This window comes from Syngnathus acus, chromosome 13 (genome assembly GCF_901709675.1).
Source record: "Syngnathus acus chromosome 13, fSynAcu1.2, whole genome shotgun sequence".
NCBI lineage: Eukaryota > Metazoa > Chordata > Actinopteri > Syngnathiformes > Syngnathidae > Syngnathus > Syngnathus acus.
In genome coordinates, this window is record NC_051098.1 from 13,661,603 (window position 1) to 13,673,560 (window position 11,958).

The 11,958-nt window shown below is 45.6% G+C and overlaps 1 protein-coding gene across 1 annotated transcript; it reads left to right on the forward strand.

The window, feature by feature from the left end:
- Positions 1–860: 860 nt before the first annotated feature.
- On the forward strand, positions 861–10,732 carry pak4 (p21 protein (Cdc42/Rac)-activated kinase 4). Its single transcript, XM_037268659.1, has 11 exons — positions 861–1,001; positions 5,277–5,514; positions 5,614–5,786; positions 5,974–6,166; positions 6,252–6,485; positions 6,574–7,023; positions 7,299–7,432; positions 7,539–7,665; positions 7,758–7,883; positions 7,974–8,108; positions 8,214–10,732. The coding sequence occupies exons 2-11, from the start codon at positions 5,314–5,316 to the stop codon at positions 8,367–8,369; spliced, it is 1,929 nt and encodes a 642-aa protein (XP_037124554.1). The 5' UTR covers positions 861–1,001; positions 5,277–5,313; the 3' UTR covers positions 8,370–10,732.
- The last annotated feature ends 1,226 nt before the right edge of the window (positions 10,733–11,958 follow it).

An 11,958-nucleotide genomic window follows, 5' to 3' on the forward strand; every position in this document is an offset into this window, starting at 1 on the left:
GACGTCTCACTACAGTATGTGCACTGATTTAAGACTATTCAGGTAATATCTCAAGTGTAGCAGAACACGTAGCCTCATATCATCTAGTATGTTTGTATAGCTCCGCTGTGGCAACGCTTTGGATGGAGCTTCATTGTACCTTGTGACAGCACTTTCTATGCTCGCAGTGACTGTTTTGTTGATTGCGACAATGATTATGATGATAAACTATGCATTTATTCCTGTGTGGGTGTTTTTTTTGTGTGATATCACCATTAGCCCGCAACACTTGACTGTGATTTGGATAATATTGTAAACTCTACTAAACAAAATTCATTATCATGCAGTACAGGGTTTGGACACTATGTGGTGGTGTTGCACAGCAGTGACTTTTTCTAGCGTCGGGTCTGTATCCATAGTTCGTATTTTTCTGATTCTTTTCTACCATTTTCGTATTGTTCACTAAACTTTTTTTTCCTCTTCTCACATTTAACCATCTTTACTTTGTTTCTAAAATAGTAGTTGTGTATTTTTCCCGCTTTTTCTCACGTATTGTCCAGAATTTATGTATCTTTTCTTTTTTCCAACATGTTTTCAACATTTCAATATTCCTGTATTCATCCTCTCACATGTTTCTTTTGACTAATATTTATTTTTCCAATATATGCCTTTTACTTCTATTTTTCTCATTTGAGCATATCATTTTTATTCATTCTGATGATGATATATTTGGTCTTTTATGGTTCGTGCATTTTTTTTTCCCATTTCAAGCCGTCGTAGCTTTGAAACGTCGCGTGTCGTTCCCATCGAATTACTGCTCGGTTACCATGGCAGCGGCCCTGCAGTTTCCCGGATGTAGTCTACCCCCACCCCTTCCTCCTCACCGCCACCCCCTGACGCTTCCAACATGGCGTCGGCAAAGTGAGACTTTGGGTTGATAGTTTACGGCTCTCATAAAGTCCTCCCGGGGCTCTCTTGCGCTCTTTGCGGCGCCACGGACGGTTCACCGGGGATCTTACGTGGTGAGTAAGCTCTCTTTTTTTCATACCTATAAAGCAAAACTTCAGCGGGTTCTTGTGTTCGAGTTTTGAGTTGAGGGGGGGCGCTTTTCTCCTTTACCTGCTATCACTTGCTAACGTTAGCTTCTCCTCCTGCGAGGATACTTTTGCTCGCTCACTTTTTTCTACTTTATGCCTCGATATGATGTCACAAAAAGATTTTATTGCTGATGTTTATATCTTCTGAAGCGGGTATAGTGTTTTCAATCAAATCGACGAGACACTTCCTGGTGGAGTTGTTGGAAGCATCAGAGTTACAGCTGTTCAATTTCCAGCAAGGGCTAAAATCGAAGCTAAATGCTAAAATCTCTTCCTGCGTGTGTGCGTGTGTTGGGAGTATCACACATTCCCGGGATACCTCGGATCCACGAGTGGGTCGTCGCTCCCTACTATTTTGGCATGTTGTTCTAATAGTGCGGTTAAAAGTAAGCCTGCCGAAATTTTGAGGGACGAAGTTGGCCGGGCACTTTTCCGATTGTGAGGATGGTGACCTCAAGTGGGTAAAAATAACTTCAGCCCACATGGACATGATAATCTCTTTATTATTTAATATCGACAATTTTATTTGGATTATCTGATCAGTTTGATCGTTTTTTTGGGGTCGTATCTACGTGGTAACAGAACGATGTTGTGCTGTGTGAAAGGCACTGACATGGAATGATGCGGTGACAATTATCTCAGCGATTTGTCGCTTTAATGATTCTTTCAGGGATGGGCTAGCCTCACAAGCCCTTTTGCATTCCTGTTTGTCAAAAATATGATACCATTTTAGCTTTTATACATCTCAGCGGATCAATTTGTGGGTTGGGTTCTTTGGAATTAGGGATCATCCCAGCAGGGAGGCTGAACCTGCTTGAAGTGTGTGTTGTGGTTAGTTTGAAATCATCTGACTCGCCGCTCGCTTTGAGGCAAACACAGCTGCTGAATGACCACAAGGGAGGAGCTGCCCTTCGCAGTGCCTGATGAAAACGTCTCGAGCAAGAGTACAGTTCTACTAAAAAGAAAAGTGGAGGACATTGAATTGCATACTTCCAATTAAACTCCTGGCACAGTCTTAGCTAGTCATGTCTTAACACCTGGTAGAGGAAAAACAGTTTTTCACATCATCTGTTAAATATATATTCTTTACATTTTTGTTATTCCCGTGTAAGTTAACACTTGTTTTGAACAATATTTGCTCTCATGGAAACTTAAATTGTGTGAGTAGAAATCTGAGATTTTATTTTTCGGCTTTCCTGGCTAACTTGACGTAAAGAGGTTTAATTTGTGCAGATTTATCATGTTTTTAATCTCACAACCTGTTGCAGAGTGCAAGCTGGCGCTTCCACGCCAATCGCAGAATTGTTTGAGGGGTGGCCCGCAGCAGCGGGGAGGCATGAAGCGGCAAGTTAAGCTGATGAAATAAACACAGCAAAAATTCAGTCAATGCGTAAGCAGAACAAACACAGGGAGGGGCGGCCAGGTTTGTTGCCTTTGGAGGGCCGGATTTGGGGGTGGGTCTTCACTACAACGACCACAGGACCCAATATCAACACCCCACCACGGTTGGGAACAGAGGTAAAAATACACAAAAGGTAAACAAAACCATTTGAGTGAGAGTGAACTCGCGGCGTCCTTATCAAGGGCGCTAAGCGTTCCCGCCGCATTCCTTTGTGTTGTTGTCAGTTTGTTCCCCTCCCAATGTTCACATATGCGAATAACATGAACAAATTATAATTTAATGCCAATCCAAAAAAGGCAAGATAGGACGTGCTCTTCACAAACACACATAATTCGAAAATGTCCCGGTGGTGTTGAAGCAGCAGAGAACAGTGGTGGGAGTAAACAAGAGTTGCCTTTTTGTCTGTTTGAACCTTTTTTTTTTTTTTTTTTTTTTTTTTTTTTTTTTTGACCGGAATGTTCCGCATGGTTCTGACTGTGAATGGACACAGCATTGTTGTAACTAGGGCTGCTACAGTTAGTCTAAAAACTGCAACATTGAAAAGGGGGTTCATGTGTAGAAATAAGTTGAACATTTCCAAAGTGCGACCGCATCCATTTTTTAACAGCACACACTGAGAAGTTGTGCAAATTTGCCAGCATAATAGTCTGTGTCGACCTGCATCTGGCTTTCATTGACCTATGATAGTGTGCGGGAGGATTGCAAGAGAGAAGTAGCAGAGAAATATGTGAGGATCATCAAAGAATCCTACAGGAATGCTACGAGTAGGAAGCGCAGTTGAAACAACGCAAAGTTTCCAAGTACCGCTAATTGCACTGCTGGAGTCCACCAAGGCTCCGGTCTAAGCCCACTAGATTTGCCCACTGTATTAAGGCATTGACACGGAACGGCGGGGCCCACTTGACCCAGTATTTATCTGGATTTGAACTTTGAATCAGTCCATTATGTTTGAAAGGTGTCTTTTGTAAGGATTCATGAGTCACTAATGTACTTCTGCTGTGTCATGTGATGGGCTGATGACAGTGGCAAGAGATGCGAAACTTCCTCATTGCACATTTTACCTTGTGAATTGTGTGTGTGTGTCTGTGTGTCATTGGCTGTCCCACATTCCACAACCTGTCACTGGAATCTCACGGCCATTGGCCCGCGGCCCTCCGTGCTTTTGTTTGAAAGAAATCTCGTGATTGGCTGCCAACCTGTTTTGTCTTTTTCAAGTTCCTCATATGCGTTTGTGTGTCACATTTGGTTATTTATTCGAAAGGTAATTGACTTGTGCTGGATTTGTCGGTGATAGCATGTACATGCTAGTTTTCTCAAGCACCTGTTTAGCTGACAAAATTGACTCCATCAATGGTTAACAAAAGCCACTAAACACACAGAGAGAAAAACAAGGCCAGCAGAATACGATTATTCCTCTTTTTTTTTTTTTTTTTTTTTAAAGGTATTTTTACAGTATCACCGCAGTAGAGAAGTTGTCTAACTTTTGTCCCTGCTGATATTTAACCAAGGGGAGCCGTTTGGACTTCCTGCCCTCAGGTTTGTTTACATTACCTTTACGTGACATTTACCTGCTAGTCCACGTTTGAAAGAATTGAAATCTCCTGCTTTGGGGGCTTTTCAACACACTTTTTAAAACATTTGGTCAGTCCTCCTTTTGTTTTTCCCATTTTGAAAAGTTGGGAGGAGCTGAAAGAGAAAAATAGACTCTGCTTTATTTAGTTAATTTTATCCCCGATTCTGGTCTTGACGGCTATCGCATTTTTATCTATTTCAAAGCACGGGTGCACAAACACGGTTTCACCAAGCGGACGTCTGGTTTTGAAAGTCAAGCCGTGTCTTTGTCCTCCGCTGCGTTCGATCAAGGACAAGTGCGCCGAGTTGTTTACGTTGGCCTTATCAACCGAGGCGAGTGCAAGACTGGCATCCAGGCGGCCCCGCTATGTAAGCTATGTCCACGAAAAGCATCCATAGCACCTCTACCCATCCATCCATCCCATGTATAGAAGTGGAATGAGGTCACCGTGCTCCTCCGATGATTTTCGATATCCTTTCTCACTGCTCGGCCAGGCGAACATGCGGCAGAGAGCGAAATGGCCGCTACTGTGGTCGTTAGTCTATATCCGCTCTGTGATTGGCTGGTGAATGGAAGTAGTATAACATGCGACGAGGGAGGTTTTGTCGCCCGCATGCGAGCCCTCGTTACTCTCGTTAGCTGAGCAGAGAGTAAGTGCGGAGCTACCAGACACTTTCACCCCGAGCCGTCAACTCTAAATGCAGGCTTTTAACTTCATTGAGGTTAAAGTAGGCCCGTGGTTAGGTTCTGTCAACAGGCTGACATGTCTTCAGCGCTCGGTGTCATCAAAGTGCTGCTAACCTCAAATGTTCTCAGGGTCTGACTCACCAGCTGACTGAGCGCCATGTCTTTTTTTAGGCTCTATGGTTCTTCTTTTCATGGTCTTCACTGTCATGATCCTGCTCCACCTGTTCCTCATCTTATGTTCCGCACAATCCTAGTCAACCTACTCCTTTATGCTCCTTTTCTTCTTGATTGTAGTCTTAGTTGTTTTTCTTCTTTATTGCCCTAGCCTTCACACGCACGGATGGATTTTCCAGAACAAAAGATCTCTGTTGGGAGTAACTTTTGTTTTTAAGATCAAAGTCAGCGAGGGGGGGAGATTTTGGCGAAGTCAGCATGCAGGTGCTTCATCCTCAGCGCACGTGCTGAACATCTGTGCGACGATCCGTTGTCGGTTTGCCCACCTCGACGTCATGGTTTCTCTCCCCCCCCCCCCCCGCAGCGCTGATGCTCGGCTGCTTGCCGCCCCGGCCGCCGCCATGTTCACCAAGAAGAAAAAGTCGCGCATCCAGATCTCGGCGCCGTCCAACTTTGAGCACCGCGTGCACACCGACTTTGACGAGCAAGAGCAGAAGTTCGTGGGCCTGCCCCGCCAATGGCAGTCGCTCATCGAGGACACGGCCAAGAGGCCCAAGCCTTTCATCGACGCCACCGTCATCACGACCGTCGAGCCGCACAAGGTGGGGCGAGCACTGCGGCTTCCTCGAACAACATTTGTCACCCGCAAATATAAAACCATCAAATATTCTGTATTTATTTAATTCTCTGTTTGTCTTCAGCCCATCGTGCGCGGCACAAAGCTGGGGGTGGATGGCTCACTGACTTGGCTTCTGGACGAGTTTGACACCATGTCGGTGACTCGCTCCAACTCATTGAGGCGGGGCAGCCCCCCCGTGCAGCCTCGCCAGGAGAACGGAGACCCCCACCAACGACAGCCCTCGCAATTCGACAGGTGAGACAAGTCAGAATTAACGCAAATAAACTTTCACGCAATGCGCAGGGAAAATTGCAATTGGATTGTTTTTCCAAATCCTTCTTCCCTCCTGCCCACCCATGTACCAGACCACTGGATCTCCAGTCCACAAATTAAATAAACATGAAAGAAACTTTGGAGACCACTCCCGTGTTTTGTTTTATAGAGAGCGCTTGGGGTCAGACCCCCGCCACAATCTGCAGCCCCACCGAGGCTCTCAGCGAGAAGACGGGCCCCACGCTCGGCCTCAGCAGCAACCTCGAGGCCAAGAGCCGGGCTGGGTCCACAGGGACAGACCGGGTTCCGGTCCCCCGCCACCACCTCCGCACAGAGACCGACAGCATCGGGACCAGAACCAGGTTAGACCCCGCTTTATATGTATTCATTTTTCTGTTCATGAAGAATTTTTCGATTATTCTTCATCCTTACACTTGCTGTCTTCAGGATCAGGTTGTCCGCCGCGATCCGCATGGTGAACACAGACCAAAGTCCAGCTACCAGGTGCGGGATGGCAGCCCTCAGTCCCCCCGGGAAAAGCGGCCTCTATCAGGGCCCAACATCCGCACGCCTAACCTGCCGGTGACCGACGGCGTGGTGAAGACCGCACAGCAGACGACGCGGCCGTTCAACACGTATCCTCGGGCGGAAAGCGACGGGGGGCGCAGCCCCACCGGACCGGTAAGCACGCTAGGAGAGCATCCCAATGGACCTCCCTAATCCATTGCAGACGCGTTGGTGACAATGCTCGTCTTTGACCTCCTTCCAGCCTGTGCGCCCCAATGAGTCATCCCCTCAAAACGGCCCCTCCGTCCCCCTCCGAGGGTCTTCCGGCTCTAAGCCTCCCGTCGGCCACCCGCACCCTCACCACACCTCGTCGCATCCCAGCCTGACACCCGAAGCCGGCCAGCACCCGCACACCCCTCACCCCGGCGTGCCGGCCCCACGGCCGCCGGCCCCCTCCGGCCTTCCGCCGCCTCCCGACGCCCGTTCCCCGCAGAGAGAGCCGCAGAGGGTCTCCCATGAGCAGTTCCGGACGGCTCTGCAGATGGTGGTGGATCCCGGCGACCCCCGCACCTACTTGGATCACTACATTAAGATCGGTGAGGGCTCCACGGGCATCGTGTGCATCGCCACCGTCAAGACCACGGGAAAACTGGTAGCTGTGAAGAAAATGGACCTGAGGAAGCAGCAGCGCAGAGAGTTGCTCTTCAATGAGGTAACTGCTAACACGCTTACAGAGCATCTGGAAAGTATTCACAGAGCTTTGCCTTGTCCACATCGTGTTCTGTTACAGCCTGATTGGAAAGTGGATTACATTCATTTTTTTGTCTCAACACCTCAATGTGGCAATGACTTAACCTAATAGTAGCAAAAAAAAAAAAAAAATCATGATTTGTTGTGTTCAATTCTGAATCAAAATGTCTAAAAAGTCAAGCATTGTGAAATAAACAATGTATCGCTTCACCATCTTCTTCCATGTGTGGATTTAAGGTGGTGATCATGCGAGACTACCACCACGAGAACGTGGTGGAGATGTACAACAGCTACCTGGTGGGTGACGAGCTCTGGGTTGTGATGGAGTTCCTGGAGGGAGGCGCGCTCACGGACATTGTGACGCACACCAGGTGAGAGCCGAGGGACCCCTGCGAATTGGAAAGTAACACTTCAAGAGTCAGGTCAAGTCGGTTTCGGTCCAAGTCACCTCATAAGTTCTCTCGTGGCACTTTGCAGGATGAACGAGGAACAGATTGCCACCGTGTGCCTGTCCGTCCTGAAGGCATTGTCGGTGCTGCACACGCAAGGCGTCATCCATCGCGACATCAAGAGCGACTCCATCCTGCTCACGCACGACGGCCGGGTACAAACGTTCAAGTTAACTTCATGTGTCACCTGTAAGGCGGCTTGGGAAGAAAAAAAAAGTGGCTGATGTTTTCTGTTCCGGTTGTCCAGGTGAAGCTGTCCGACTTCGGTTTCTGCGCTCAGGTGTCAAAGGAAGTGCAGCGCAGGAAATCTCTGGTGGGCACGCCGTACTGGATGGCGCCTGAGCTCATATCACGACTTCCTTACGGTCCCGAGGTACCATTCCAGCCTCCTTTTTTCACTCCCTGTCTGGACCTCCAGTGGACCATGTTTTGATCTCTCTTTGGGTCCCGCCTCTTTGTCCAGGTGGACATCTGGTCTCTGGGCATCATGGTCATTGAGATGGTGGACGGGGAGCCGCCGTACTTTAACGAGCCACCGCTCAAGGCCATGAAGATGATCCGAGACAACCTCCCACCCAAACTCAAGAACCTGCACAAGGTACAGTCGCTGCTAAATACAAAAAGTCTATGTTCTCAAGGGATGGCCAATTTGCTGCCGACCGAAAATGACACAACAATATGCGGACTTGTTTGTGCTTTTCAGGTGTCGCCGGTGTTGAAAGGCTTCTTGGACCGCATGTTGGTGCGTGACCCGTCCCAGCGCGCCTCCGCTAGTGAGCTCCTGAAACACAGCTTCCTGAGCAAGGCCGGCCCACCGTCCTGCATCGTGCCCCTCATGAGGCAGAACCGCTTGAGATGAGGACTACTTGTACATTTTGGGCTTTTCTACTGTGGGGGGGAGGGACTGTGTGCGTGCGTGCGTGGTTTCCTCTAGATACAAAGCAATAATTTGGGTTGAGTGACTGCGTGAGTGTTTGTGTGTGTTCACGACTCGAGCACGATTCTCACTGTTAATGAAAAGAACACATACCGTAACCTGCCTAACCTGGAACTTTTATTATTATTTGCACCCGGCTTGGATTTTGAATGCTGACGGGGAGATACTGGTCCCGGGCCTGGCCCCGGGCCTGGCCCTGCCTGGACTTTTGACTACTGAAGGGTGCACACCAGCAGGGGGGGGGGGGAAAGCAAAACATGAAGTCAGAGGTAAACACTGGAGTTGATTTTGTTGCTTTTCTGCGTGTACGTATGATGAGTGTCACTGTCATAAGGTCTTGAGTTGATTTTTAAATGTTTATGATAATTTGATGTGATGATCATGGTGGTGATGATGATGATGATGATGAGGAGGATAATGATGATGATTTTTCAAGCACTGTCAACACTAGAAGCTGCACACACACACACACACACATGCCACAACATGACTGCAATATAATGAGTTTGACACAATTAATTCAAACATGCAGCCACACACACAAACACACACACACGTACATACAGACAGATTGTCATGTTGTGGCTGATGAGTGTACATACTGTTTTTTAATTAACTTTTTAGCTCACACTAGTTTTTTACAAAAGGAAATAGATGACGCTGATATTTGATACAGCGATGAGGATTTATGACAACTTTACAAGCGGTGCTTCCTTTTCCCTCCCTGCCGTGAACGACGAACCTAATTTGATACCAAACAAAAACATGGCTTTAGCGCGTAGCACAGAACATATATGTTGTTATTTTTATACATGGAACTGTGCTTATCATGTAGCAGAACTAGCTGGTACGTCCCTGGTCACCTCCCAAGCAGCAGGGGGCAGCGTGCACACCTATCCTTGCTTTGTTTCTTCTTCTTGATCCGAACAAAATGTTTCATGTGTACTGTAGATTTGACCTCCAAAACACTAACCACTCAGAGAGCCTGAAATTATTATTATTATTGTGTTTTTTTTTGTAGTTTGACAGTTCGTGAGTGAAGCGACAATCAGGTGCACTTGAAATTGGTAACGCTAAAAACAAAGAAGCCACTCTTTTGAGCCGAAACCTCACTCAAGAGCCCAAATTTTGAATGTGTATCCAAGTTGTCTTTAACATATGTACACTATACCCTCCAAATATTAGTATAAATCTCAAATGCACCAAAATTAAAGTACCACCCTTCTACACAAATGTGTGGAAAAGACATGTTTTTCTGTTACATTAAAACAAGTATTGACAAAAAAAGCCTTGGTGAGGACTCGGAGGTAATGAGATGCTCAGTAACGGCAAGCTAGCATGTCGCGGAAAGAGGCTAGCTAACGCTGGCAACTACAACTAGTTGAAATTTTAGACCATTATTGTTTGTAAAATAATTCCTGCTTTCATTTTTTTTGTGTTTTATGAGTTACTAAATGATTTTCATAAAGCAGAACAAAATGACTAGACCAGCTAACTCCTGATGACAATGACTGGCTAGTTTTACATCAAGATCCAAGACACTAAGACGCATAACATTCCTTGCACCTTAAAAGTGTTTTCTTGGCTTTTTGTGCAACAAGATGGCGTCAAAGAAGTAGAACATAGTTACAATGCTCTTCAATGCTGCTGTGCTAGCATCACAGAAAATGGCCAGCCAACACTGCCGACTAGCTAGTTTTGTGCCATTTTAAACTTCTTTGCATGTAGAAAATGTTCTCATGCTTTTGAGCTGCAAGGTGGCATCCCAAAAGGCTCGCTAACACTGGCGACTGCAGCTAGCTAGTTTTACACAACATTCCTCACATGTTAAAAAGTTTTCCCTTGTATGTACTGTGTGCCAAGTTGGAGTCTGAACAAGTAGAACATGCTGACTACCTTTGACAAGTGACTAGGCTAGTTTTACGTCACGTTGTACAATATGACATGCATGGGGAAATCCCTCGAAAGTTGACAAAATTTTCCTTGGGGTTTTTGAGTCTAAGAAGCAGGGCATAACTTCGTACTGCGACCGACCTTTCATTAATTCTCCCTCCAGATCTTGTTCCCAAATGTTTTCCTTCCATTGCCATCGTCTCTACAGCCGTTGTTGGTTTGAGTGCCTTCTTTGCCTTGCGTGGACGCTTTGACGTCATCGCTGGCTAAATGATGGGTATTTCAGTGTAAATAGAGCAAATGTTCCATTCTGGTAGCTGATGACATCATCAGCGCCTGTCTGTGTTGTCACTGGGATTTGCGACAAAATAAAAAACACTTTGCTTTTGAAATACGTTTTATTATTTTGGGAAAAATATCTCTGTCAGTAAACCGTCAGTTTGTCTCTCTATTTTTCTGTCCATTCACTCATTCATCTATCTGTCTGCCCATCTCCTTTCCCAAAATGAGTAGTTTATATGCCAAGCTTATACATAGCACTTTTAGTCCCCACAACGGAAACAACAGAAAACCACACGGAAGACACCCAACTGATGAGGAAAAAGACTCACTAAAACATTTGAAAACAAAGTCCTGTTGCCTTTACTTTGTATACCATTAGAGTAAAAACTACAACAAAATATTTATATTGGGTAAAAATGTACATGCCATTATTACAGCACCCTCAATAATTGTCTAAATAAATTCAATAATTGTTTATAAATGTGCTTCTGTTTTAGTAAATATTGTGGTTTAATCGTGTTATGATTTAGGGAAGAGTAGAGAGCACGTGATCTAATCGATGACGTCATTCTGCGCCTTGCATTACAAAATCTCATTTAAAAAAAATATTGACGAGCTTTGATTTTTAAACAAAGCCGTTTGCTGCCTCCAGGTGGTCACTTGACGTCCTGCAACAGGGGTGGTCTGACCCGGTAATTAGATTGAAAAATTCAATAAGGTTTGTTTGCAGACATTAATGAATGTGATACTAAAACCATACTCCATGTTTAATAATTTGCTGTAATTTTGCTTGCCCGTATGGTGTTAAGGCTCAATTAGCAACTTGTGTGAATTATTAATCGATGACGTTTTTCGATTAGTCTACTCGACACTTCCGGTGTTGGTAATTGTACCTTGGTCACGTGACACGGTGTGCTTCAACGATTGAACACGAGAAGGCTGTTGTTGCCATGGAAACAGCAGCACTGTTGCACGAGGCAGATGGAGGTGAGGAGGTCTCATCAAGTTAACGGAAAGTACTTCAGAACAACATTTTTGCTTTTCAAATTAAAATTGAATATGAACGTAAAATCTGGAAAATTATGGAATGGGTCAGGATTCAAATGATTATTTCGGGCCTGATTTGGAGCTTCAGTCAGGTTTCAGGACATGGTTGAGGTTAGAAATCATAGTTTCAAATGTGGATTATGAAATCAATGGGTTGGGTTTGAAATAAACACATTTCCAAACCAGGTTTTGAAAGTAGGGTTTCAAGAAATGATAAGTAGGGCTCCAAACCTGTTTTTTTTTTATAAAACAATAAAAACATCAGGGTTCGTGTATCCGATTCTGAAAT